This window comes from Phaseolus vulgaris, chromosome 3 (genome assembly GCF_000499845.2).
Source record: "Phaseolus vulgaris cultivar G19833 chromosome 3, P. vulgaris v2.0, whole genome shotgun sequence".
NCBI classification, from domain to species: domain Eukaryota; kingdom Viridiplantae; phylum Streptophyta; class Magnoliopsida; order Fabales; family Fabaceae; genus Phaseolus; species Phaseolus vulgaris.
Genome location: NC_023757.2, coordinates 904315 through 932273, shown reverse-complemented (window position 1 = coordinate 932273; position 27959 = coordinate 904315). Strand labels below are relative to the sequence as shown.

Here is a 27959-nt window from a genome sequence, read left to right as displayed (position 1 = left end):
AAATTGGTATCTAATTAACGACCAATGTTTTTACTATCAAATTTAGAATCTAAATAATTGGTAGTTAAAATCTTGGTAGCTAATTATATACTAATTTAGAAACTATTTATCAATAATATAAACTAATTTAGAAACCAATAATTTTGTTAGTATCTAAAATGGTTTCTAATTTAGTCACTATAGCAACTAATTATTTTTTATCTCTAAAATTAGTTTTTATTTAATGTATTATGTTATATGAAAATTGTGCTAGAATTTGTTGGAGAGTTAAGGGTCATTCAAAATGATAATAAACTTCTTGCACATCACTGCCACCTTTTGTTTAAGAAAGTAGAGTTTAATAATAGTAAGAAAATGTAATCTTTAAATTCTAAGGGTTTCACAATTTGTGTCATTTCTAGTATAAAATGTTAGACTCGTTAGATCATGGATCTAACAGTTTAAAAAAAAACATTAGTTGGTCTAAGTGGGGCAACCGACCTTGTTAGTCGACCACCTTGTCATGTTGGTTATGACTAGGTAGATCCTAGTGTCATCGAAGAGATCACTTAATTTTAGATGTTGTTCTCAGTTGATGACTTCATATCGAGAGTAACCATGATAAAACCTCACTCATCGTTGAATGTGGTTACAATGGATAGTTGTAGTCCTTTTTGAAAGTGTTTGTCACAGTTGAGAAGAGAAATCTAAGATTTTATTTATGTTTATACTTGTTTTTTTTTTTATTGATCTTCATATTACCCTTTCTTTTGATGAGTTCACAATGGAAGTCCTTAGGATTCTCAACGTAACTCCACTCTAATTTCTTTTTTTTATTATCAATTTATATATTTTTACATTTTTAATAAAGAAATAGAAAAATATAAGAAAAGGAGTTGAGGGTTTTTTTTTAAAAAAAAAAAACGTGTGAGTCCAATATATATGCATATCTTATGAAGTGTGTAATGTAGATATCATTATTGAAATGAGTATTTATACGTTTATTTCTTAGTTAATTACAAGTAAAAATATGATTATTATGTTAGAAATAAATTAGTATTTTTTTATGTTATATTTTCCTGATTTTTTATTAATTTAAACAATATATATTAATTTGCAAATTTTTATATTTTTATTTTTTATAGAAATAAAAAAATGAAATAAGTTTGGAGTTTGGTTAAGAGGAATTGACACAATCGAATTCATATATCTTGTATAAAATGCGAAAAGTAGATATACCTAAATGAGTATTTACACTATTATTTTTTAGTTATAGTAAAAATGTTGATACTTTGTTAAAGATATTTTTGTAATATAATTTCCTTTATTTTTTATTAAATAAAAAATTATTTTAATTTTTTCACTTTATATATAAAAGTATAAAGTAGATATATTTTCTATTTTTAACATAAAAGAAAAAAAAATAATAGAAGTTGGAAGTTTGATGAAGAGGAACTATAACATGCATAATTAATAAAAGCGTGTAATTTACATGTATATCTTAAATAAAATACGAAAAATAAATATAAATACTTAAATGAGTATTTACACAATTATTTTTTAATTATAATAAAAATACTAGTATTGTGTTAAAGATATATTATTTAATTTTTTATAATATATTTTCCTTTATATTTTAATTTTGTTTACTTTATATACATTTTCTACTTTTAACAAAGTAATAAAAAAATATTAAAAATGAAGAGAAGTTGAGATTTTGATTAAGAGGAACTAACATGCATAATCAATAAAAGTGTTTAAGTCAGATGCACATTAAGTTGTGAATGATAGATGTAATTAGGGAATTGAGTAATCACACGGTTATTTTTTAATTATAAGTAAAAATATTATTATTGTTTTAAATACAAATTAATACATTTTGCTCAATAAATTTTCTTTAATAAAAGCATGTGAGTCTAACACACATATATATCCTAATAAAATGTGAAATGTAGCTGTAAGTAATGATGAGATGGGTATTTACAGAGTTATTTCTTAATTACAAATAAATTTTGTATTAATGTGTTAAAGATAAATTATTATATTTTTTATAATATATTTATTATATTTTTTTATTAAATCAAATTGTATATCTTAATTTTTTTCTCTACATATTTTCTTTTTTAATAGAGAAATTAAAAATAAAAATTGAAGAAAAAATATAATTTGCTTAAGAGAAACTCACACACATAATTAATTAAAGTAATTTTCGTCCAATGCACATGTATATCTTAAATAAAATAAACTAATTGACTAAATTAGATATCATTTTGTTGATTTCTAAATTAGTTTCTATCATTGTTAAATAGTTTACAAAGTGGTATCTAATTAGCTACCAAGGTTTTAACTACCAATTATTTAGATTCTAAATTTGCTAGTAAAAACCTTGGTAGCTAATTAAATATCAATTTAAAAAGTATTTAACAATAATAGAAATTAATTTAGAAACCAAAATTTTTTTTAGTCTCTAAAATGTTTCTAATTTTGTCACTATAACAACTAATTATTTTTTATCTTTAAAATTGGTTTCTATTTGAAGACTTTATTGTAGTGTCAGTGAATGAGTATTTTTACACGATTATTTCTTAATTATAATAAAAATATTATTATTGTGTTAAAGATAAATTAGTAAAAAATTTATAATATATTTTACTTTATTTTTTATTAAATTAAAGAATATTTTATTTTTTGTCACTTTATATATTTTCTACTTTTAAGAAAGAATGAAAAAATGAAAAAAAAAATGAAGAGAAGTTGGGAGTTTGATTAAGAGGAACTAACATGCATAATTATGCATAATTAATAAAAGTGTATGAGCATGTATATCTTGAATGAAGTATAAACCATAAATGTAATTAGTAAATTGAGTAATTATGTAATTATTTTTTAATTATAAGTAAAAATATTATTATTGTTTTAAATACAAATTAATACATTTTTTACAATAAATTTTTCTTATTTTTTTATTAAATAAAAATCTATATCTTAATTGTTCACTTTATATATTTTTCATTTTTAATAGATAAATTAAAAAAACTATGAGAAACTGACATGCATAATTAATAAAAATATGTGAGTCAGACGCACATTTATATCTTGAATAAAATTCTAAAATGTGAAACGTAAATGTAAGTAGTAAGATAAGTATTTACATAATTATTTCTTAATTACAAGTAAAAGTATTTCTTCATGTTGTTTGAACTGGTGTGGGCTTTCTGTCCAAGATGTATAAGGATTAGACCATCCTTGAAGTGGTTTATATTTTTTTTGTTGATAAAAAAACATGTATATCTTGAATTAAGTGTGAACTGAGTAATCAAACGGTTATTTTTAATTTTAAGTAAAAATATTATTATTGTTTTGAATATAAATTAATATATTTTTTACAATAAATTTTATTTATTTTTCATTAAATCAAAATTGATATCTTAGTTGTTCACTATAGACGTTTTTCATTTTAATAGAGAAATTAAAAAAAATAAGAGAAACTGACATGCATAATTAATAAAAACATGTGAGTCGGGCGCACATTAATATGCCGATTAAATTACGTGAAACGTAGATAATAAGTAGTGAGATAAGTATTGACATAATTATTTATTAATTATACGTAAAAATATATTAATATGTTGAAGATAAATTAGTATATTTTTATAATATATTTATTTATTTTTTATTAAATCAAACTATATATCTTAATTTTTTTCTCTATATATCTTAATAAAGTTTGAACTATACATGTAATAAGTGAAATGAGTATTTACATGCTTCTTTCTTAATTATAAGTAAAAAAGATTATTGTTGTGTTGAAGATAAATTAGTATTTTTTTCATAACATCTTTTTGATTAAACTAAACAATATATACTTGTATGTATTTATTTCTATTTCATATAGTAAACAAACATTACTTGGTAAAGAAGCAAGAAGAGAAAACAGATAAAAATAAACAAAAGTTAACAGTGTTAGATGATGTTAAAAATAAGTTTCACCATTTTAAAAATGATTCGTCCTGGTACATTAGTTTGATGTTCTGAGATGATTTGAAGATAAAAAGTTGAAGAAGGGGAAAAATGAATGGTGTGAAAGAAAAAGAGAAAGAAAAAGAAAATGAGATTATGTATTATTATTGGGTGTCCCTTTGTGATGTGACTTTGGGATAGTAGGAGCCAGGCATTGCATTGCATCATTGCATGCAACCCAAGGCAGCCAAAGGTGGGTTCAGAAACCTTTTATGCCCTTTCCATGTCAATGTCCCTAAACGGTATTCACACAGTACACATTTTCAGACAACACTCCCTTCCCCAATCAATCTTCAGGTGCTTTTCACTTCCATAAAAGTTTTTCTATGCCCATCAAATATACAATAATCAAAAAATAATATATCATCTCACACCATTTTTACATTACCCTGTAAAATATTCAACTCTCATAAATACATTTGTTTTCTGTTTGGACAAACTCTTAACAATATATTTAAGGGATGTCTCAATCTTTATACAGACATGTCAGAAGTGTCTGTCAAACACATATATAACCTACAAATATATCTGCAAACCACCAAACCAATTCAGGGTATCCCAATTCTTATACAGAAAGTAGTCAATGTCAACTTGTCCAACATCTGACCTACAGACATATTTCAGACTCTGCAAACCAACAAACCAATTCAGGAGTATTCCAACTCTTATACAGAAAGTAGTCAAGGTCAACTTATCCAACCTGACCTACAAACATAATTCAGACTCTGCAAACCACCAAATTAATTCTTAATTAAAAGGCATGACAAACCACGTCAACAGAAATCATCATGTAGCATAAGTGAGGTGCTTATAACTCATCATTGCTACAATCTCTTTTTACTTTATGATAAACCTTGAGTAACATCTTATTTTTATGAACTTAGTTTAAAGAGTAATTAGTGACCCTTTAAGCAAAGTTACTATCATTATCAGTGTCTGAGAGAGAGTTTGAATTGATGTAAGAAGACATAGGTCACTTAACCACTGAAATTAAAAGTTCACTTTGAAGAACCTTTTGTGTGTCAATTCAAACCAGGTAAGTTCCATCGTTTTACATATACGGTTTATGGATGAATTTATGTAAAATACACACAGACACACGCGGTTTCAGTTCATCACCTTTTTATTTGTTTTTGCTTATGAATTCTTGTGGGGTCCAGTGGGGCTTGGTGATTAGAGAAAGTTTGTCTGGAAGTGAGTCAGAATATGCGAAATAGGAGAGAGAGAAAGAGAGAGCATAGCTGTTTCATTTCATGTTGCTTACACACATTTCATGTCGTTATGTGTCTAAGGATTGGGTCCACAGTGCCGTAGGCCTTTCTCTCTCTCACACATCAATTTTCCATTTTCTGAAATTTCATTAAATGCTCAAAAAAGCATTCAGCAAAATCTGGAAAAAAGTTTCAAGACAGAAAAATCAAAATTAAATAACAAAAAGATTAAGCAAAATGGGGTGTGTGTGTGCATATGTGTTGGTGTATCTGCATGACACCAAATCACTGCAAGAGACTCACAAAACCTCTACCTCAAAATTTCTCATTTAAAACAAGGCCAAGTTGAGAGAAATTATTCATATCAAGTGGCCATGGGGGTGGATTGAATTTCCCTCTTTCTTCCTCTCCTACTCCTCCTTCATCTCTCTGCTTCAAAAACTTTCTTTTTCATGGAACTTTTTCCCTTTTAGCCTCTCTTCTCTATTCCTCTGTACACAATTCAAATTCCCTTGCCTTTCAACTCAAATTGCATGTGGCTTTTTCCAGAATTCTGATCCACTTGCAAGGTTTTGAGTCAAGAATCTGAGCCACATACATATAAAGAGAAAGGTTAATTGTGTAGAGAGGTTTTTGTGCTGTATAAGACATGGCAGCACCTTTTTCTGCAGCATCTCTCTTTGGAATCAGAGAAGAGGATCAGAATCAGATGAAGCAGCAGCATTCCTCAACCACAACACCATCATCCTCATCAACTCCAGCTGCACCACCACCCCAGAAGAAAAGGAGAAACCAACCTGGAACACCAAGCAAGTATCTTAAAAACTTTATACATTAAAAAAAAAATCTACTCTTCTGTTCATTGTTCATCAATTAAATGAATTGGTTTTTCTCTCTTTCTGGTTCCATGTTTGTAAAAATTTAATTTTTACACCACCCACCATTACAATTTTTTTTTCCAATGACTAATTCCTCTCTGGGGTGGTGAACCCTAATCAATTCCCAACTTTGGAACAGGAATGAGAATGGAATATGGAATTTAATGGCGGTCTGTTTTGGAAACCTTTGGCTTTGTCTTCAAGCTTTCAGAAAAAAAATCAATTTTTTCTTTAATGGTTTTTTTTAATCCTGTGAATTTTCTAATGATTTGTATTTTTTGGCATTATTTAAAATAACTTTTTCTCTTTGGAATGGGAACATGTATGTGTGGATGGATGTGTGTGTGCAGATCCAGATGCTGAGGTGATAGCACTATCTCCAAAGACTCTAATGGCAACAAACAGGTTCATATGTGAAGTGTGCAATAAAGGGTTCCAAAGGGAGCAAAACCTACAGCTTCACAGAAGAGGACACAATCTGCCATGGAAGCTGAAGCAGAAGAGCAATAAAGAGGCAAAGAGAAAGGTTTATCTGTGTCCTGAGCCCACATGTGTTCACCATGACCCTTCAAGGGCTCTTGGAGACCTCACTGGCATCAAGAAGCACTTCTCTCGCAAACATGGTGAGAAGAAATGGAAGTGTGACAAGTGCTCCAAGAAATATGCTGTTCAATCAGATTGGAAGGCACACTCCAAAACCTGTGGCACCAGAGAGTATAGATGTGACTGTGGCACCCTCTTCTCCAGGTATATGCAACAACCAAACTACCAAATTATCTCACAAATTGACAAAAAAATTCTTTGACATGGGATTTTTATTGATGCAACAGAGAATTAAGCAGTGGTGTTTGGTTTGATTTAGGTTTAGTTTGGTGTGTGTTAAGGCTTATTATTAGATTCTTCAAGTGACTATAGTGGGGAAAAGGGCTTAGATGCTTTCTTTTTCTATTGAGTTTGGCTTCCTTCCAATTCATTCAGATTCTGTCCTCTCTTTCCCTTTCCTTTGTCTTCTTTCTCTTATATTTGGTACAAGTGAAGTGCAAGGAAACATCCCCCCACGTGAATTATCTCTCAAAATCATAAAAAAACCACAACCAAGAACAGTTTACGGCACAGTAAACTACTATATCATCCTCAACCTCACATTTTCCTTTTCTAATTTTCAAAAACACTTTCTTATCGTAGAATATAAAACTTCTATATTAGATATCACTATATAACTTCACATCTCAGGACACTCAGACACTAGTTCAATTAACAACAATCATCTAATATCACACAAAATTCATTCATTCATGCACTTTGGTGAGGAATTGATTTATCTGCTATTCACGTGCTGTTTTGCTGTGTAGAAGAAGGGGGTCCTAGTGCAGTGTGGTGTTGTTAGGGCTTTTGTTCTCTTGTGAATTGGCTAGATGTGTTCAGTACTGTGTTCTCTTGCAGGTGCTCCTTTCCGTGGCCTAACAAACTCTCTCATTTTCTGCTTCCACTGTTCTCCTCTTTCCTTTCACATTATTTCATGTTAAACTTTGAGAACCTACTTCTCATCATGCTTGCTTCAGAACTGCAGTCAAAATAAGTACACCACATTACATACACAATCCAATCTATATATATTTCACAGTTTTGGTAGATTCTTGGAATTATTACATAAACTAAACAAATGAACCATAGAAAATTATATATATATTGACATTTTTTGACAGACACGTGTCTGTGTATTTATGTATATATATTCTCAGACACATATGGGAAAAATTGAACCCTTTTGAACACAAGCCTTCCATTCAATTCTGATCTTGACTGATTGAAAACTTGACTTTAGCAAAAGTTATACACATTCTTCAGTTCCATTTATTGGACATGAATTTTTTCAAAGGGCATGCACATCTTGGTTAAGTTTTTGTCTAGTCTTTTAGTCAAGTTTTGGTTAAGTTATTTCACCTACCTAGTTTATATCTAACTTGTCCTTTTCTGAGTTTCTACACATTTTCTGAATCATTTCAAGTGTCATTCACATTGTTCTTTTCTTTAACTACTCGTTTCATAAGTACACGCATATATTTATCCTTGAGCTCATTATGATTTACTATTGTCCTTTGTGTTGACATTTTCCTTCAACTCATTTTGTTTTCTTTTACTAGGAATGCCAACTTCTGCACCTTCTATACCTCTCTTAATTTCATTTCATTTTGACTTGTTTATTTCTTGAGATTGATATTAGTAAAGCTCTTCTAAAATTCTTCCAAGATTATTTTATTCCAATTTCTCTTTATGATAAAAGGAAAGGATAGAGAAACTTGGCTTTTGTTGAATTTTCCTCTTCTCTCTCTATTTTACCATAAATGAGGTGGAGATAAGTACAAAAAAGTTGAGTGTGATAAAAACATTATTCAAACTCAATTATAACAATTTATTACAAAATTGCAGTTATATGAATTCACCGACAATGTGTGTAAAATAATACTTTTATATTGCATTCTAGTCAATTATTATTATTTTTTTAAAATATTTTATTCTATATGTACTTTTTAACATAACTTTCGATGCTTTCTATGAGAAACTTCCCAAAACCAGATAGATAATATTTTAAGTAAACATTTTCATTCACTAGGCTTTTGCAAAGCAAGGTTTTTATTTATTTGTATTATTTATAAATTAGCAAAATATAAACAATGATCATAGCCTCTTTCAAGTTTTATAGAGCTACAACACTCTCAAGTGTTTTTTTAAATTGATTTAATTTTTTGCCAATAAAAAAACCACTCTATTTTTTCTTTCCTTTAGCTCATTCAAGTGCTACTTCAAATAATACTAGTACGAAAAGTTTTAGATTTATTTTGAATATCATAGCAACTCTCTTTTTGTTGATTGTATGAGATTTCATATTCTTACAACCCTACTACAAAATTTAATTATTAAATGAAAATCAATTTTATAGACTAAAAATAATTAATTGTTATATTGACTAAATTATATACTATTTTAGAAACTAATAAAATTATTGATTTTTAAATTAATTTTTTTTAATAAATAATTTTTAAATTGATATTTAATTAGTTATAAAGTTTTTAGATATCAACTTTAAAATCTAAGTAATTGATAGTTAAAACATAATTAGTTAATTAGATATACAAATTTAAAAACTATTTATCAATATAATAACTAATTATGTTTTATTTTTTTATGTTTTTTTTTCTACTGCTATAAAACAAATGATTAATTCTTTGAGATATACATGGATTGCAGACGTGACAGTTTCATCACTCACAGAGCTTTTTGTGATGCATTTGCACAAGAAAGTGCAAGAGAGCCACCCAATTTGAGCAGTGCCATTGGCAACCAACTCTATGGGAACAGTAACATGTCCTTAGGCTTATCTCAGATCCCTTCAATCCATGACCAAAACTCCCAATCCAGTGACCTATTGCGTTTTGGTGGTGCACCAAGAACTGGTCAATTTGACCACATTCTCCCACCAAACATGCCCTCACCCTTCAGACCCTCCTCACACCAAACCATGCAAATGCAAAACCCTCCATTCTTCATTCAAGAACCAAACCAAAACCAAAACCAGAACTACCATGATCACCAACAAGGCTTAATCTCAAACAAGCCATTCCAAGGAATGATACAACTATCTGACCTCAACAACAACACCCCTTCTAACCTCTTCAACCTCCCCTTTCTCTCCAACCGAAACCACACCCCCAACTACTCCGAGGAGCACCACTTCACCACCACTGAACCCTCAAATTTCTTCACAGAAGGCACCATGATCGAAACAAGCTCCGCCACCGCCCCTTCTCTCTTCAGCACCTCTCTTCAGAGCAGCACCAACATGTCTCACATGTCAGCAACTGCACTGCTCCAAAAAGCTGCTCAAATGGGTGCTGCGAGTTCCAGCAACAACAACAACAGTGCCTCCTCTCTCCTAAGAAGCTTGGCATCCAAATCTGAGCACAGGCCACTGATCAGTGCTGCGAACTACAGCAGCATCCTGAACTCCAGCGTGCAGGAGATGATGAACCTTCCCGGGTTCGAAGCATACGATCATGCCATGAACAAGGAGCCAAAACTGAGCGTTGGAGGGTCTAATAGACTCACAAGGGATTTTCTAGGAGTTGCACAGCAGCAACAACAACAACGAGGGTTTAACTTGAGTTCCTTGGAATCAGAGACAAACAATGCTGCGCTGTCAGGTCAATCTTTCGGAGGTGGAGGGAACTTTCAGTGAACAAGTACAAAAAGGTACGTCATAACATAAAAGTCTCTCACCTTTTACAAATTATCCTTCTTGTCTGCATCATTAAACCATCATTACTCATCAAATCTTATACATAATTATTCTTTTCCTTAATCCATATAAACATAAATATATACTTTTTTAGTTAACCCTTATACAGTTCAAAATATATAAAAACAAGGATCAACTCCACCACCCTAAAGTCTATATACCAGATATTCTAAACACCAGTTAAAAAAACAAAGATTCTAAACACCAGTTAATTTGAGACCAAACAACCTTAACATGTGAAAAGAAAAACTTATTATACTATTTTAATATAAAACATTTTCCTCGTTACACCTGCCGACTTTACAATGGTCTAAAACTTTTGACTATGCAACACGTGAAAACATACATGAAATGAGTAGATTCCCTTTGGAAAGTGTTTTTGGTTTTTTGAAAATATTCCTTATAGATTATTATATGTATATATTTTCATTCCAATCTACTCCATTTTGGGGCACAGAGAGAGGGAGAGAGATAAAAATGTTCACCTTTTCTCTCTCTTGGTTTGTATGGTGGAGTGGTTAAGATGGAGTTGATGATGATGATGAAAGTGTGAAGGAATAATTTAGTTTTGAGATTTAGAATATTTTTGTTGAGAGAAAAGGGCTGTGTTGTGATCCTGACATGTTGTCTTGCATGGGGTGGACAGCGATGTGGTGCAGAAGTTTGTTTCTTCTATTGTCTTCTCCTTTTCATTTGGTTTCATTTTTGGATATTTTAGTGTATAGGGTTGCCAGAGTCACGAGTGTCCTTCAACCTAATTGGAAGGCCATGCCTCAACATATCAACTTTTCTTATCTCTCATTTTCTCTCTTTTTTAACTCCCAATTACCCTAACCACAACCCCACCAATTAGTTAAAACTTTTCACACCTTTTACACTCTTCAAAAAAAAAAAATATTATAAGCCACGTCTTATTTTTCTATATGTTTTATTTTATATATATATATATATAGTTCATTTTATACAAGTTTTTGTAAGAAAAAAAGCATTGTTTAATAAAATGATTCCTTGCTTTTAATTACATCAAGAAAGCAGTAATAAATAAGAAACTGTTTTTAATTCTAGTTAAGATTTTTGTGTGTCATTTTTATATTAAACCAATTATTAAAGAGTTTTCAGTTTTAAAATTCAACGAACTAATGATTTTTTTTTGACTAATTGTTTAGTTCGTTACTGTTTATACTGTTGATGTATACAATGTATATGAAATACGATTGATTAAATTGATTTATTGATTGATGATATTTTGTCAATTAAATAAACCGGTTTTATCAATGTGGTTTTATTCTAGTGAAAGATAGATGTGTTAACAAATCATAATTCGGGTATTTAGAGAGATTTAGCATCTTAATTAAGATTATATGTATAAAACAAATAGATCACTTTCAAAGAATTTAAAATAACTTAGACTTGAATTAGTTATTATATTAAATTAGATACTAGAGTTAAAAAAATTATTAGAATATAAAATAGTTTCTATTATTAATAAAATTTATAAATTGGATTTTTTAATTAGAATTAGGTTCAAAATGCAGTAAATAGGGTTATATTATGTATGAGGAAAAAACTATTAATAATATAATAGATATGTGGGTAGAATCTTTACAATAGATAGCTAGATAAATACTAGATAGTGAAATTGGTCCCTAGAAATAAAAATATATATCACATATATAATTGCTTTAGGCATTAATTTAACAAATGAAATGCATAATATAAGGGGTTCATCTCATATAGTTATCCTTCCTTAGGAACTATTTTATGTTTACTTTTTTACCTTTTTAAAAAAAAACTAAGATGTGGATATGTGTGTTTTTTTTACTTGACAACATTTTGATATAATTTATTGCAAACAATTGGGATACAATTTTAACTATATTTATAACAAGAGATAGTAATTGAAATCATTTTTTAACAATGATTGATAAAATTTTAATATTCAATAATTGATTACATTAGGGTGGTCTTAAATTCATCTTACTTCGAAAATAGGATCTATTATTGTTTGATAACTTGCTATGATTGAAATGTGTTTATAAATAAAGTTACAATATTTGTATAAGTTTCTTTTAAAGTAAATAAATCTTCTAAAATATTCATTTATTGGTTTTTTATAAAGTTAAAAATTCAGTTTCTGTAAGAATTTTTTTTTTTTTTTTTGTATTTGATTAGCTAAAACACAATCTAACAATTAGAATCTGTGAAGTTTGGTTGCAGGGATATGAACATGATCCATTGAAAAGTGAGTTATTGGAAGCAGCATAATTGGAGTTTGTGTATAGAAGGAGCTAGTTTCAAGATTTTCAAACAGTTGAAAATTGACTTCTTCCTCATACTCTGGAAACCATAAACAAATTGGTATTAGGATGGATTTCAAACAAAACTTGTTTCAATTTTTTCATGGTTTAACTTAATTACTACATTTTCCTATTATATAGAACAATGTTTTTTTTTAGTATATATGTATATGACTAGGAATACTAGTCATAACATTTTATATATATAGCCCTATATATTATTTATAATTTTTACTATATATCATCTACTCTTTTACACACACACAAAAATAAAAAAATTATTGTTTTAAAAGCCTCTCCATTCAGAAAACTATTTTTAAAATATAAAGCATATTTAAATATTTTACATAACTATCTAATTTCTTAAAGTTTTGTAAACATTAAGAATATAAATTTAATTACTATCTTAGATTAGTGAATCTCATATCAGTGATTTTACTTGTTCAAAAAAACAAGGGTTTCAACATATAACCAATTTTATGAACAATCTCATTATTTTTAAATTATTATAGCCATTAATAATTAAATAAATTATTATTATTTCTTTTCATGCGTAGCACATTCGCTGGACCAATATCTTCTTGAAAGGAATCGTTTTTGGCCGAATCAAACCAAAATTTTAAGCTTAGAAAAATCATTAGTAAAGAGGTACGAATTAAAGGCACGCATACACAATATATGCAAGAAAATATCATTAACAATTCGGAATTCAATAATTGAAGATATGCAAGGATAAAATTGCATATTCAAAGACAGTTCTTAAATAATTTATATAAATAGAAATTTGTCCTATGCAAAGGGAAAGTACAAAATAAAGAATAATAATATGTGTGTGTCTTTGCATGTATACTTTTTTTTAAAAGTTTAACCACTCTAAATTGTTACTCATTCTGATCGAGAATATCATGTAATTTTTTATTTTTAATCGGTGTAGATGGTATATTTAGAAAATATATGTTAATGTGTAAGTCAGTATTCAGTATGAGATACTTAAATATCATAAATAATACTTCATGTCTATCTTTGTCTTGATTGATGTGTCTATTTATAGGATTGTGAAGAATCTGTGACCATCGAGATTAATGGATTGGAAAGTTTTCATATAGATACGGAAGGAAATCATGTTACTTTATGTACTCAATTATGATTTTGTGGTTATAAGTAAATTATATAGCCTAATTTGCAGGAAAGAAGATGCCTAATTGTGACTTTTGCCTAGTAATCTATTAAGTTTTTTCTTCTAATGGTTCAATTAATTGACCATATAGTACTTTTTTGAAAACTTTTATGATCAGGTGATGAACAAATTTTGAATTTTGTATAGGGATTACAACACTATTGAAATGTCTAATTTAATTTTATTAATTCATTTTGTTGATAAAAAAAATTAGATTATCGAATTAACTTTTAAAATTTAGATAAAATTTTATACCATATGTTATTAAGTTTGTATTAAAAAATGTTTATAAAAATTATATCGATTACGTCATTCAAAAAAATTCGGTCAACGATCTTAATTGAGATCCCTTGGTCTACAAATAATTAGTTGCTATAGTGATTAAATTAGAGACCATTTTATAAATTAAAAAAATTGGTTTTTAAATTAGTTTATATTATTGTTAAATTGTTTCTAAATTGGTATCTAATTAACTATTAAGGTTTTTCTACTAAATTTAGAATTTAAATAATAGAATCTAAAATTTAGAAACTAAATTTTTTTTTAGTCCGGTCTCTAATTTAGTTACTATAACAACTAATTATTTTTTATTTCTAAAATTAATTTTTATTTCATAATTTATATATATATATATATTTAAATTCGTGTTAAAAGAGTTATTTGAATTTAAAATGTGGATATATAATACATATATTTACCTAACTCATGGAAATTAGGCGATCAATTAAGATCTAAATTTTATTGTGGAGTTTTATTCTTTCTTTTTGTCTTGAATATAATAAATTGGTTTCTAACAACTATTTTGATGCTATTTGGTTTTGGTGAAGACTTGCTTTTTACTTGCTTTATTAGGTAATGCATTAACTTTCTTTTTTTTCCTTTTTCCACTCCTTACGTAAAGCTTCAGATTTTCTTTTATGAAAATTTCTTTCCCTTTCCGAGAATCTATCTTTTTATTAGAAAAATAGAATCTAAAAAATACTTCTAAAAATGTAACTATTTTTTATCAATGAATGAATGAATTTAGGTTATATTTCAAACAATTTTTATTTGCAAATTTAAAAATATTCATGCATATGAGGCTCAAAAGAAAGATAAAAAATGTGATAAATGTGTAAATGTGAATAAGAGAAAGATAAAAAAAAATGAATGTATAATATAAGTTGAATACATGCTCTGTATAAATTTCTATAAATATATTTATTCTGCTGATAAAAAAATAATTATTATTCTAAGAAATTATTTATTGAATAATAGAGAGAAACCGTGCATGTGTTGTGGCGAGGGCAAGAAGATGAAGATGATGGGTTGAGGAAACAGTCAACAATGAGAATAATTAAGGCAATTCTCGAAAAAGTAAGAAAATATTCTTCAAACTCATCAATAAACCTAGTCTTTTTAAAATATAACTTTTATTTCTTGTTAAATAAATTTTGTTAGAACTTAAACTCATTAAATTAACAAAACTTTTAATTAATCTTTCGATCACTAAAAAAAATCATTAAATAAAAATCAATTTTAGAGACAAAAGATAATTAGTTGCTACGTTGACAAAAGTAGATACTATTATGGAGACTAAACAAATTATTGATATATAAATTAATTTCTATATTGATAAATAGTTTCTAAATTTGTATTTAATAAGATACCAAAGTTTTAGCTACTAACTAGTTAGATTTTTAAAGTTGGTATCTAAACCGTAGATACTAATTTAGAAACTATTTATCACTGTAGAAACTAATTTAGATACCAGTAATATTGTTAATATAACAACTAACTTTTTTTGGTTTATAAATTTTGTTTTTATTTAATGATTTTCTTGTGGATATACTCCATCACAAGAAAATTATTAAATAAAAATTATTTTTAAAGACAAAAAATAATTATTTGCTATATTAACTAAATTAAATATTATTTAAAAAACTAAAAAAAATATTAATATCTAAAATAATTTCCATTATTAATAAAATTTATAAATATCTAATTAGCCATCAAGTTTTAACTATCAATTAATTTAGATTATATAATTGATAGTTAAATTCCGGTTAACTAATTAGATAACAATTTAGAAACTATTATATAAACTAGTATGAAGTTAGCTATCAAAGTTTTAATTAACTACCAATTATTTAAATTTTAAAATTGACACATACAAAAATTATAAAATTAAAATATTAGTTAACTTTAAAAAGGATAATTTTATTTTATAAAATCAGTTTGGAAATTAATATTTATATCTACGTTAATAAGAGATTAATAACCAATAAAAGATTGCCGAAATAAAGGAGAGAAAGTATCATGGGTCTTATGGCTTCCTGGCCCATCATAGAGAACTTTTGGATTTTATAACAAAAATATGGCTATATTCTACTACTCAAATCACCTCATTTTCACTCACCCAATCTTACAATTTGTAACCAAAGCTAATAATTTAAAGTTATTAACCACGACCTACACGGCAAGAAAATCATTAAATAAAAATCAATTTTTAAAGACTAAAATAATTAGTTGCAGTAATAACTAAATTAGAGATCATTTTAAAAATTAAAAAAAAAAATTGGTTTCTAAACTGGTTTCTATTATTGTTAAATAATTTCTAAATTTGGTAGCAAAAACCTTGGTGGCTAATTAGATACCAATTTAAAAACCATTTAAAAATAATAGAAACTAATTTAGAAACCATTTTTTTTCTAAAATGGTTTATAATTTAGTTACTATAACTAATTATTTTTTATCTAAAATTGGTTTCTATTTCATGATTTTCTTGTAGTGATATAACACCATAATCACAAAAAGAAAAACCGAGAAGTGAATAGAAAAGCATTGACTCAGCTCAAGCTAACATCAATTAATTTTTTCTATGAGCAAAAAATAATAAATAATTAGAACATTTAAGGGATAATTTAAACTTTACACAAATCTAAAAGAAAACATGTGTACCTTTCCACACCAAAAACCAGATCTTATTACAGATGTTCTTATAAGTGAGTGAAAAATAAAAATATTACATTGGTTAGAGACTATCAAAAAAATGTATGTGTTTGCAAGAAAACTAAGTCTAAGTAGACATAGATTTGAGTTTTGTAAGATTCTTAGACATGGAAGATGCTAATAGATTGGAAAAAGAGCTAGATGGAATGTTGATTTGATTGAAAATATGAAAATGCATGTCAATAGACCTAAATATAGAGGAGTGAAATGACAACATTGGGAAGAAAAAGCAACCACACAAAACTTATTCACAAATACTAAAAGTTTTATAATAATAAAAAATAGTTTTATAATAATAAATATTATTTAATGATATAATATATATATACACTTAATTAAGTCATTTACTTAATTAAAAGTTCAAAACAATAAAAAATTGTCTTTTATAAAAAAAATGGTTGGAGTTATCCACTCAAGCACTAAAAAGTAATTTCATTGAGAAAAAAAACATATTCTCTTTTCAAGTTACCTAAAAATGAAGTAATTTAATATTTGTTTAAATTTTGTAAACTATGTAGATATCGAAAACCGTTAGCATTAAAAAAAATGAACGAAAGGGAAAATGAATTTGAAAGGTTTTGTTGGTCACGGACTAAATGATTCCCATATGAGGAATCAGAAGGCAAGAGATGCGACAAAAGTGTCACATAATGGTTACTATAATTGCTCTAACGAACATTGCAGGCTACTTTTTCTGCAGGATACAGTACGGTCACCCACCATCTCATTAACTTCCTAAAAATCATTCACAACTTCAATAAATCATGTCAAACCTAACCCTCACGACTATGCAAGTACGCTACAGTGCATGCCATCATGCAAACAGATCAAAAATGAGAGAAAAAGTGAGCACCATTTTCAATGCTAGTCAACTTTCTTAGGAATGTTTACATGAAAAATCCTACACCCTTTTCACTCCTTCTTAAGCAAACCAATGTCAACACAATTAAGCACCTCAAACTAATCTCATTCTTAGTCCTTTTCCTAAAACATGCATGGTATTATTAGGTAGTCTGGTATTGATCTCGTGGAAATCACACATCTACTAGAGATTAGAATCTTTCATAATATATAAGTGGGTGCAAACCTCACCTCATTGAGCCGGTTTTATGAGGTTGAATTAGGCTTAAAGCATGGTATCAGAGTCTATCTTAACGAGTATTTGTTGGGTTTATCAGGCCACCCGCCATCGGGTCGTTATCGGACCACCCATAACATATATCTCCACACACGAGTTGAATTAGGCTTACAGCCCACTTCTTAACAATCTGGGTTTCTCTTTCTTTGATTAGTGTCTAAAATCTGATATTATATCCTTAACTAGTTGTGACAATATAGACGATATTTTTTAACTAGTTGTGACAAGATAGAGAGTTGGAATCGGAATTTTGTTGAGTTACATGATGATATTTATTATATCTTTTGTTAGTGATAAAAAAAAGGAAAATCATTGTTAATTGTCTTTATTTTGAAGTTTGAAACCTTTTTAGCTAGTCAATATTATATGACAGCAGAGGAGAATAGTTAAACTGATGAAATGAAATCTGCAGCTAGCATTTGTCGCTTCTCTTGGAATATAGCCAACATGTGAAGATTCTCAGAAAGTGAGAGCCAGCTTCCTCGTTTGGTGTGTTTGTGCAGAGCCTGGTCTTTACCACGTTAGTAACTAGTTTAATTTACCTCAGGGTTGTAAAATTCAATGCAACAGTAAATTTATTAGATATCTATCACTGTCAAAGAGAATGAAATTTCCACAGTGAAAGTGAGAGAAAGGGGAAAGGGACCCATATATGTTTCAAGAAAAATACATTGCATACTTTAGAAATGAAACTAATTTAGCAATTGCCACTGGAACTTTCTTCAAGAAGGAAAAGTCAAGAACTGGAACATATATCTAAAACAATAAACTTTTTTTTTTCTGCCTAATAAATTTACCCAGCAGTGTTTTTTTTTTTCTTTGTTTTTCAATGTGTGCTTCTTGTTGATGGGAAGAAGCTAGTCCCTTTGAAAGCATAGAACTTGTTAGAGTGTTGAGGAGCCAAAGTGTTGGTTTGGTTGTGGTGATTCCAATTTAGGATCCAAGGGGGTGATAGTTCCCATGGAGTGCTGTTGTGAAAACCCACCACTGTTCATGTTTCTGACCATCCCTCCAACCCCCAAAAAGTCCAAGGTCAACTTATCAGACCCTCCAAAGCAGAGACCAAGATTTTGTGACATCTTCTTAGGCTCCTCCACCACGTTGTGAAACTGGCCAAGGTTGTTTCCATTGGCAAAAGAGTTCATCAACCCACGCAGATGGTTATTCTGCTCCCTCTCCATCCTTGCCCTCATACCTAATTCCTCTGTTCCTGTTCCTCTCAGTAGAGAGGAGGGAGCATTGGTGGTTGTGGTTGAACCCATTTGAGCAGCTTTCTGAAGCAATGCAGTGGCTGACATGTGAGGGGACATGTTATCTTGTTGCATAGATGAATTGCCAAAGAGTGAACCAACATGGTTAGGGCTGCTAGTACTATAGAGTGTTGTTGTTGTTCCTTGGTCATTTCCTCCACTTATGTTGCTGAATTGGTCGTTGATCATGCTGCCACTGGTGTTGGTATTGGGAAAGAAGCTGAGGTTGAAGAGATTGGTGTTATTAGCTGAAGCAGACACTGATGAAGCATCTTTTGCTTGGAGATCAGGGAGTTGCATGAGACCGTGGAGTTGCTTGGTTGAGAATAAGGATCCTTGTTGCTGAGAGTGGAGGTCTTGGAATGCTTGGTTTGGGTCAGTCATGAAGAATGATGACTGGGGTGGTGACTGCACTCCAAATGAAGATGAGTTGTGCATATTAGGAGAGATCAAGTGCTCAAACTTTGGTGCACTCCCAAGGCTCAATAAGCTGTTAGCAGAGGCTGCTTGGTTCTGAAGTTGGCCACCTAGCCCTAGGCTCATGTGGTTTGTGCCATACAGATGATGAGTTCCCAAAGGGTTCAGGTTGGAAGGGTGTCTTGCACTCTCATGTGCTAGAGCATCACAAAAGGCCCTATGAGTGATAAAACTGTCACGCCTGCAACAACATATTAACCATTTCAGGGTTATCATCCAATCCATATACAAAGAAAGAAACATAAACACCCTAACAACCCAACATATCTTGGAATTAAAGAACACAAATGTTATTTCTATACACATATCTTGATTCATGAAGTATATCATTGGTTAAAGGGTTAGAGGAGAAGAAAGGGTCCCCTATATACATGAAGAATTCACATAATTGGACTCTATGCAATGCAGCCACAACAACTCACATAAACAAGTTCACACTTGTCAAAAGAAGAATGAAATATGGAATTGGAAAGTATATAAGATCTTTAATTGTGTGGTGATGAAAAACGGTTGTTTCACATAAAATTATGTATAGAGTGAATCAAATGCAAGGGTCCCAAAAGCATGAAATAAGAAACAGCAAAGGAAGTATTGAAGTTGGAAAATAATTTTGGTGTTGAAATTGGATCTTCTATTTTGAACTTAATGGAAGTATTGCAGCAGAGAGCTAGGGCCCAGAGGATTATGCTAAAAATGTGATACACACCAAGAACTCCTTATCGAACTACCACTTTGAGTCCTCTCTTTGATCACTGAGAAGAAGGAATTATTTACACATTTGATGAAAGTCAATTAAAATAAGCCCAGTATGGGTCCAGCCTCATAAATGCAAAGTGCCCCATGAGTTGTCCATTCTCTACCCTGAGAAAAATTCTTGTGAAAACGATCGTACCAGCAAAATGGTTGCTAAATTCTCGGAAATTCTGAGTGAGAGAAACAACATATGCAACATTAATGATGCAGAGGATTGAAGTGATTTGTTTAGGAGCAGTGTGAGAATTAATAGGAAGCATGAGTGAAGTGTACCATTGCAAGGAAAAGTTGTACCTGATGAAGCATATTTGAAACCACGTACACGTATGAATTATATACGTATCCAACACGAAACAAAACAAAACAATGCAACTCCAACTCATGTGAGAACAAACCCAGTATCACTGTGCCTGAGCCTGTGCCCCCTCTTTTTACATTGTTTCTTATAACTACACGTGAATGGGGAATAAGGATAAGGGGCGTTGTTCCCGAGGAACAAACTTGTTTTTTTCTTCTCAAAAACATTTCAAATTTTTCAAACACTTTCCTTCACTGTGCTCACGTGCGACCACTCTTCTGCATCTTCCACGTCCCTCCACTATCACCCACATAAACCAACACAACAAAACTCAATTTCATGCTTTAACCTTGCACTAATATCTTTCTTTGTTTTTTTTCATTCTCCCACCACAGTGTTCTCCCAGTTGAGTCAAGATAAAATTATGAAATCTGATATATGGAAAAAGAGTTCATACGTGAAAACATCAGAATTGGTCAGTATTTTGTTAGAGAAATTTCCTTTCTGTTTTTGTTTTATTATTTTCACAACCCTTTTCCTTAGTCACGGAAAAGGTCTACTTTTCGATTGTGTTGAGCTTTGATTCGCAGTTTGCATTACACACTTTTTACACTTGGACTATCCCATTGGAAAGCTCACAATGAAATAATTAATTAAAAGGAAAGACTGAGATAAAACAAAAAAAGTACATAGAATAATAGAGAATGAGTATGAAAAATTAATCTTTTTATCTTTCTTTTACATTAAAGCTTACCCAAATCTACTAGTCCTATAGTATCCATAAGAAGCTCATTTTTCTCAGAAGAGTTAGGTGAAAAGTGTGTATGTAATATATGATGTATATCTTTTTTCCCTGTCAAAATGCGCTTAGAGTGGCTTTAGCTGAAAAGTTGTTTTCTATGATAACATTTTAGCTACACCAAACATTCAATATTAGAAATATTAGAAATATTAGAATGAGAGTGCAAGGAGCTTAGAGAGCTTAGAAGAAAGATGTTTTAGGCTAGATTTGTATAAAATTTGTATAAAGTTTGAGGTATATATGAAATACTTCTATTTTATTTATTTGTTTTTTCTGATTAAAAAAAAATCAAAGGTAATTTTGTGAGATAATTTGGTAGTTTGGTTGTTGCATATACCTGGAGAAGAGGGTGCCACAGTCACATCTATACTCTCTGGTGCCACAGGTTTTGGAGTGTGCCTTCCAATCTGATTGAACAGCATATTTCTTGGAGCACTTGTCACACTTCCATTTCTTCTCACCATGTTTGCGAGAGAAGTGCTTCTTGATGCCAGTGAGGTCTCCAAGAGCCCTTGAAGGGTCATGGTGAACACATGTGGGCTCAGGACACAGATAAACCTTTCTCTTTGCCTCTTTATTGCTCTTCTGCTTCAGCTTCCATGGCAGATTGTGTCCTCTTCTGTGAAGCTGTAGGTTTTGCTCCCTTTGGAACCCTTTATTGCACACTTCACATATGAACCTGTTTGTTGCCATTAGAGTCTTTGGAGATAGTGCTATCACCTCAGCATCTGGATCTGCACACACACATCCATACACACACATGTTCCCATTCCAGGGTTTTCAAGAAAAAACATTATTAAATGAAGCCAAACAAATAATTGTGAGAGAATCTAATGCTAATGCTTCAATTACATGCTGAGATGAGAGAGTGAATAGGTAAGATTTCTCAGAGTTGAGATGTCAATTTGGATAATGATGTCAAACATAAGCACAATATGTTGACATAAGCACAGAAGAAATTAAGAACCCTTGCCAATTCTAATTAATCTTTACCGAGTTAAAGAAACTCCTAGTCCTTGTAATATGCAGGATTTAGGGTTTCCTTAAAAGAATGTAGAAAGAAATGACAGAAGGGGTATTTTCCATGAACATGCAAATGGTTTTTTAAGTAATGGAATCTAATGAAGAATGCATAGAGGTACTTGCATGGTGTTCCTGGTTGATTCCTTCTTTTCTTCTGAGGCACTGTGGTGGTAGAAGTAGTAGTTGAGGAAGCAGCTGTGGAGGATTGGTGCTGTTGTGACACCTGAGTTTGGTTTTCTTGTCTGATTCCCAAGAAGGGTGTTGATGAGGAAGCAGAAGCCATGAGCAAATCTGGAAGTTCTCAAAAGAAAGCAAAAAAACTCTCACATATTGTTGTCTCTTGGAAATCATAGAACAGAAGAAGGGAAACAAAAGGTATATACATGAATGAAAAAGGAGAAAGAACTAGGACCTGAGTGAGGCTATATAAGTTTGATTTTGTGTTCTTTGTTGTCTCTTGAAAAAGGTTTGAGATTAAACTCAGAAAAGACCAAGAAGAACTGTGAGAGGAATTAGAGAGAGGAAGAAAACAATATATCACTATGAATACCTACTCATCTCTCTCTAGCTCTAGCTACCTAGCAAGGTTATTGTTTTGTAATGCATAAAATTTTGGTGCTTCACTTAGCAACCTTGTTGTTCTTCTTCTTCTTGTTGTTGGCTTATTTCTCAATCATTTGATGTGTTGTACATAAATAATACACAGCAAAGTTCTCCACCCATACGCATACCCATCTCTCATATTATTTTTTATCTGTTTTGTCCGTTTGTTTGGCTTATGCATTTAGGTGTGTGAAGGGAAATAATATAGGGTGGTGAAGTAGGAAAAAGAAGGAAGAAGGGTAATTTATGTCCCTATTATGCAGGTCTTACAGAGCACACAGCACACAGTGAAGTGTGTCCCTTAGCAGAGGGTGGTTTTGGGGCCACCGACCCGTAGGCCTTACAGTCTCCTTATCTCTCTCTCTTCTTCTTCTTTCGTATCTTATTGCCAACAACACACAACTTGTTCTTTCCTTCTTTCCTTTCCTACACGCCAATTCTCAATTATTATTATTCTCATTACCCTTCAATTTATTTTTAAAGGACATATTCTCACATATATATATATATATATATCTCAAAACTTTATGTTTCATCAAATGGTGGAGTTTGGATTAATTATGTTTCATCAACTTAAAAAAAAAATCATTAATTAGTAATTAAATTTAGAGATAAAAAATAATTAGTCACTTTATTAACTAAATTAGATACTGATTTAGAGACTAAAAAATCTAAATTAGCAACCTAGGTTTTAGCTACTAATATTTTAGATTTTAAATTGGTCTCTAAGTTAGAGATCAATTTAGAATATAAAGTAGTAAGTTAAAACCTTGATAGCTAATGGTTAGATATCAATTTAAAAATCATTTTATAAATTTTTTTATTAATACAAACTAGTTTAGATACCAATAGTATTTTTAATTTATAAAATGGTTTGTAATTTAATCAAATAGTAACTAATTATTTTGGTCTCTAAAATTAGTTTTTATTTAATGATTTTCTTGTAGTGAACATACAAGTATTGTATGTTTAGTGGTAATTAAAATTTTTGTAGTTAATTAAATACCAATTCAAAAATTATTTATCACTAATAATAGAACCTAATCTAGATATCGATAATTTTTTTAAAATAATATTTAATTTAATCAATATAACCATTAACTATTTTTTTTTATCTCTAAAATAGTTTTTATTTAATGAATTTTTAGTATCTTCTTCGAAAATTACTCGGAAGTTTCCGTATAATTATATGTTTTTAAAAATATAAATAACATCTTTTATTATAATTTGTTTATATTAAGTAAGTAACGATAAATATATTTTTCTGATAAAAAAATGATAAATGTATTTAATAATACAAAAAAGTTGTATAACTTTACTGATTCCATTGATGAACTTGATACATTATTCGTGATGATGCAAAGACATATTATAAGCAATCCTATATTTAGAATCCAAATTTAAAATTCCTAATTAGGCTTGTGTTTCATGTGCTCATGTCTTTTCACCATTAATTATGTATCAATCTAGTTATATTACTTCAACTATTACTATGACTATGTTTATATATATATAAGCAATAATTATGAGTATATTTATTAAATATTTTAAACTACTTTTGTTTTATTGACTTTAAAGTCTGTTTGATTACATTAGTAATTTTGGATAAATTAATTTATATAATATTTCATAACATATTGTAATTCACTGATTGAAATAATATTTTATTTTCTAATTTTATATTTTTCTAATTTTATTTTTAAAAATATTTATTTACTCTTTTCTGGGATTTTATTTTTCTGGCTTTTTTATTTTAATTATTGTATTGTTTTTATTGTCTATTTTATTGTTTTAAAATATTTTGGAGATACATATATAGCAATGGTGTTTAAAAAATTGAAAAAAAACATTTATTTTGGAGTCCTTAAATGTATGTTATTTTGTAGACAAAAACATGTTAGGTCCACCATAGTGGCAAAATGTATATTATTTTTATTTTATTTTAAACTCAACTGAAATAATTTGAAGTTATATTACAAATTAAGCTTAAATATAAATGTTTTAAGTCTATTCATATTTTTATAATTGGTATTAAAATGTAAACAAATGCAAGGCACACGTAATTTATAAAAAAATGTTACATATATATATATATATATATATATATATATATATATATATTACTAGAAAACGAAAATATAGTTCACAAAATTTAACGTGGGTCAATATGTGATATTATTAACGCGATACAAACTATTTATAATATTTTTAATAATATACAATGCGTAAAATTATTATAAATTTTAATGTTATGGTATAAAAATTTATAATTTGGTTAAGCGAACACCTACACATAAAATATTTTTTAAAATATTATAGTAAAGTTATCTGACTTTAATAATATTATATTCAATAATTTTGTATCAGTTTGACACACCTATAGTATTATTATATGATTTAATTTTACTAATAAGTATTTTTAAGCATCACAGAATCCACATTATAATATTATATTATTATTTTAAAAAAAATTAAATGCTAGTGTTGATTAACCAAACATTATTATGTTTTCACTTCTTAAAAATTAATGAAAATATTTATCGCCTTTAATATTTCTTTAATTTAGCATCGATTAAATAAGAATTTTGTAAATTATTTTTAATTAAAATATTTAGATTTAAAGATGAAAAAAAAAAATTCACTCACAATTTTTCTTTTTTCACTTTATATATACATCTCCTTATACTTATTTCATTCATTTCCTTCACTCACACTATTCTTCTCATCTCATTCATTCACAAATATATTCATTTCATTCGCTTATCTCCTTACCGACAATCATCTCACTACAAGTTATTTTAGAGACTAACAAAATTTTGGTTTCTAAATTAGTTTATATTATTGTTAAATAGTTTCTAAATTAGTATCTAATTAGTTACCAAGGTTTTAACTACCAATTATTTAGATTCTAAATTAAAAACTTTGGTAGCTAATTTGATACTAATTTAGAAATCATTTAACAATAATATAAACTAATTTAGAAACCAAAAGTTTTTTGAGTTTATAAAATGGTCTCTAATTTAATCACTATAACAACTAATTATTTTTTGTCTATAAAATTAGTTTTTATTCCATGATTTTCTTGTTGTGTCTCCTTCGCTCGCATTCATCTTTTTCATCCACACTTATCTTCTTCCTCCATTCTTTCTCTCTTTGTCTCCTTCATTCACACTCATTTCCCTCCATCCACACTCATCTTCTTCGTCCACTATGTTTTTATATTTTATTTTATTAAAAATGGAGGCATTGTACGAATTTTTTTAAAAATTATTGTAATTAGCGTCAATCAAATTTACATATTTAGATTACATTAAAAATTTATATTACATGACCAACAACTATTATATGATTAACTTCCTATTCTTGCTCCTTGAGTTGGTCTTGTTGGTCATCTTCTTGACATTGAACTTAGTTTTTCAAATGATTTTTACAAAGATTGTTGTATTGTAAAAGTGTAGATTGAGCCAAAGAGGTATATTTGAGTTGTAGTGCCATGGATTGTTACATTTGTCTATTTATTATATCTTAGAAAAAAAAATACAATCGTACATTATAAAAGTATCTATGTAATAGGAAAAATCTTACATGTTTTATGTTTTAAGAACAATCTCAGCTATTAAAAAAAAAATTGTTTATTAACAAAAAAAATTTATGAACTGTTTTATCTAATTGTAAAGTAAAAATATTTGCAATATGAAAATTATAGGCTATTAGAAAATATATTAAAACATATAATTTGATAATGAAATGTGAAATAATGAATTGGATTATATATTTATATGATAGGTAAAGCAAAGTTTGAAGAATTTTTACGTTATGTATTTTATTATTACACAACAGATCTCAGATTGTAGTAATATAAGATCTCTTAGATAAGAATCATTCCTCTTATTCAACAATTTCATTTCATTTTCAACATTTTATGTGTCTTTTTCAGTAACCATCCAAATTTTCTCTGAAAAAGTTGTCGGTAAAGTATTTCTTTCTGAGTAAAAAATATTTAAAAAAATGAATGAAAACTCGTGACTAAAAGGCTGAACTGTTCATTGACTCCATTTTTTCAGGAACTTTATACGACTAATCTCTTAGTATATATTATCCATTAATAATTCACTTTTGTTCTTGTAATGTCCATTCAATTTTTGTTAATTTTAATGAACAATGTTGATTTTTTATTTTTAATAAAAAGATTTTAAAGAACATTCAATTTTTAATGAACATTATTAATAAATTGTTAATTTTTTTGAAATTTTGATATCACTCATCCCTTCATTTAAAAATGGTCATGACATTCCTTCCCTTATTTTTGAACAACTTTCAATCTGAACTCTCTATCAAAAATTATAACAATTTCAAGTATTTTTCTATAAAATTTGTCAAATTTTTAATAATTCAATTAATTGTTGTATTTAGAAAAAATGATTTCAAGTAAAATTATAGATTTATGACATGCAAAAATCGAACTTTTGAAAGTAACACGTTGGAAAAGCTTTATATTGGACCTATAATGAAAAAGGTATCATCCAACTCATAAACATATTAAGTAATTTGAATATTATAAAATTGAAATTAATATAATAATATAAAATAAAACTAAAATATAAAACTAAAACTAAAAATACATATTTTTTAATAAACTTTTAATATTAAAAAATTTACAAAAACATAATTGTTTGGTTTGAAATTTCGATAACAATAATAATAGTAGTAATAATAATAGGAATAATAATAGTAACAATAACAATAATAAATTTAAATGTAGACT

General features: G+C 28.7%; 2 protein-coding genes across 3 annotated transcripts; one reads left to right on the top strand and one right to left on the bottom strand.

The window, feature by feature from the left end:
- The first annotated feature begins 5236 nt into the window (after window positions 1-5236).
- Window positions 5237-12840, top strand: LOC137806080 (protein indeterminate-domain 5, chloroplastic). 2 transcript variants are annotated; one of them, XM_068606014.1, is made up of 4 exons: window positions 5237-6019; window positions 6439-6835; window positions 9338-10339; window positions 12592-12840. In XM_068606014.1, the coding sequence occupies exons 1-3, from the start codon at window positions 5860-5862 to the stop codon at window positions 10323-10325; spliced, it is 1545 nt and encodes a 514-aa protein (XP_068462115.1). In that variant the 5' UTR covers window positions 5237-5859; the 3' UTR covers window positions 10326-10339; window positions 12592-12840. The 2 variants fall into 2 exon arrangements, with proteins under 2 accessions (XP_068462115.1, XP_068462116.1); XM_068606015.1 differs by having other exon boundaries at window positions 5269-6019; window positions 12603-12840.
- Window positions 12841-18545: 5705 nt separating this feature from the next.
- On the bottom strand, window positions 18546-23629 carry LOC137806078 (protein indeterminate-domain 5, chloroplastic-like). Its single transcript, XM_068606012.1, has 4 exons — window positions 23004-23629; window positions 22715-22882; window positions 21906-22302; window positions 18546-19896 (listed from the first exon to the last, which is right to left on the bottom strand). Exons 2-4 carry the CDS (start codon window positions 22872-22874, stop codon window positions 18873-18875), a joined length of 1581 nt encoding a protein of 526 aa, XP_068462113.1. The 5' UTR covers window positions 22875-22882; window positions 23004-23629; the 3' UTR covers window positions 18546-18872.
- Between the last annotated feature and the right edge of the window lie 4330 nt (window positions 23630-27959).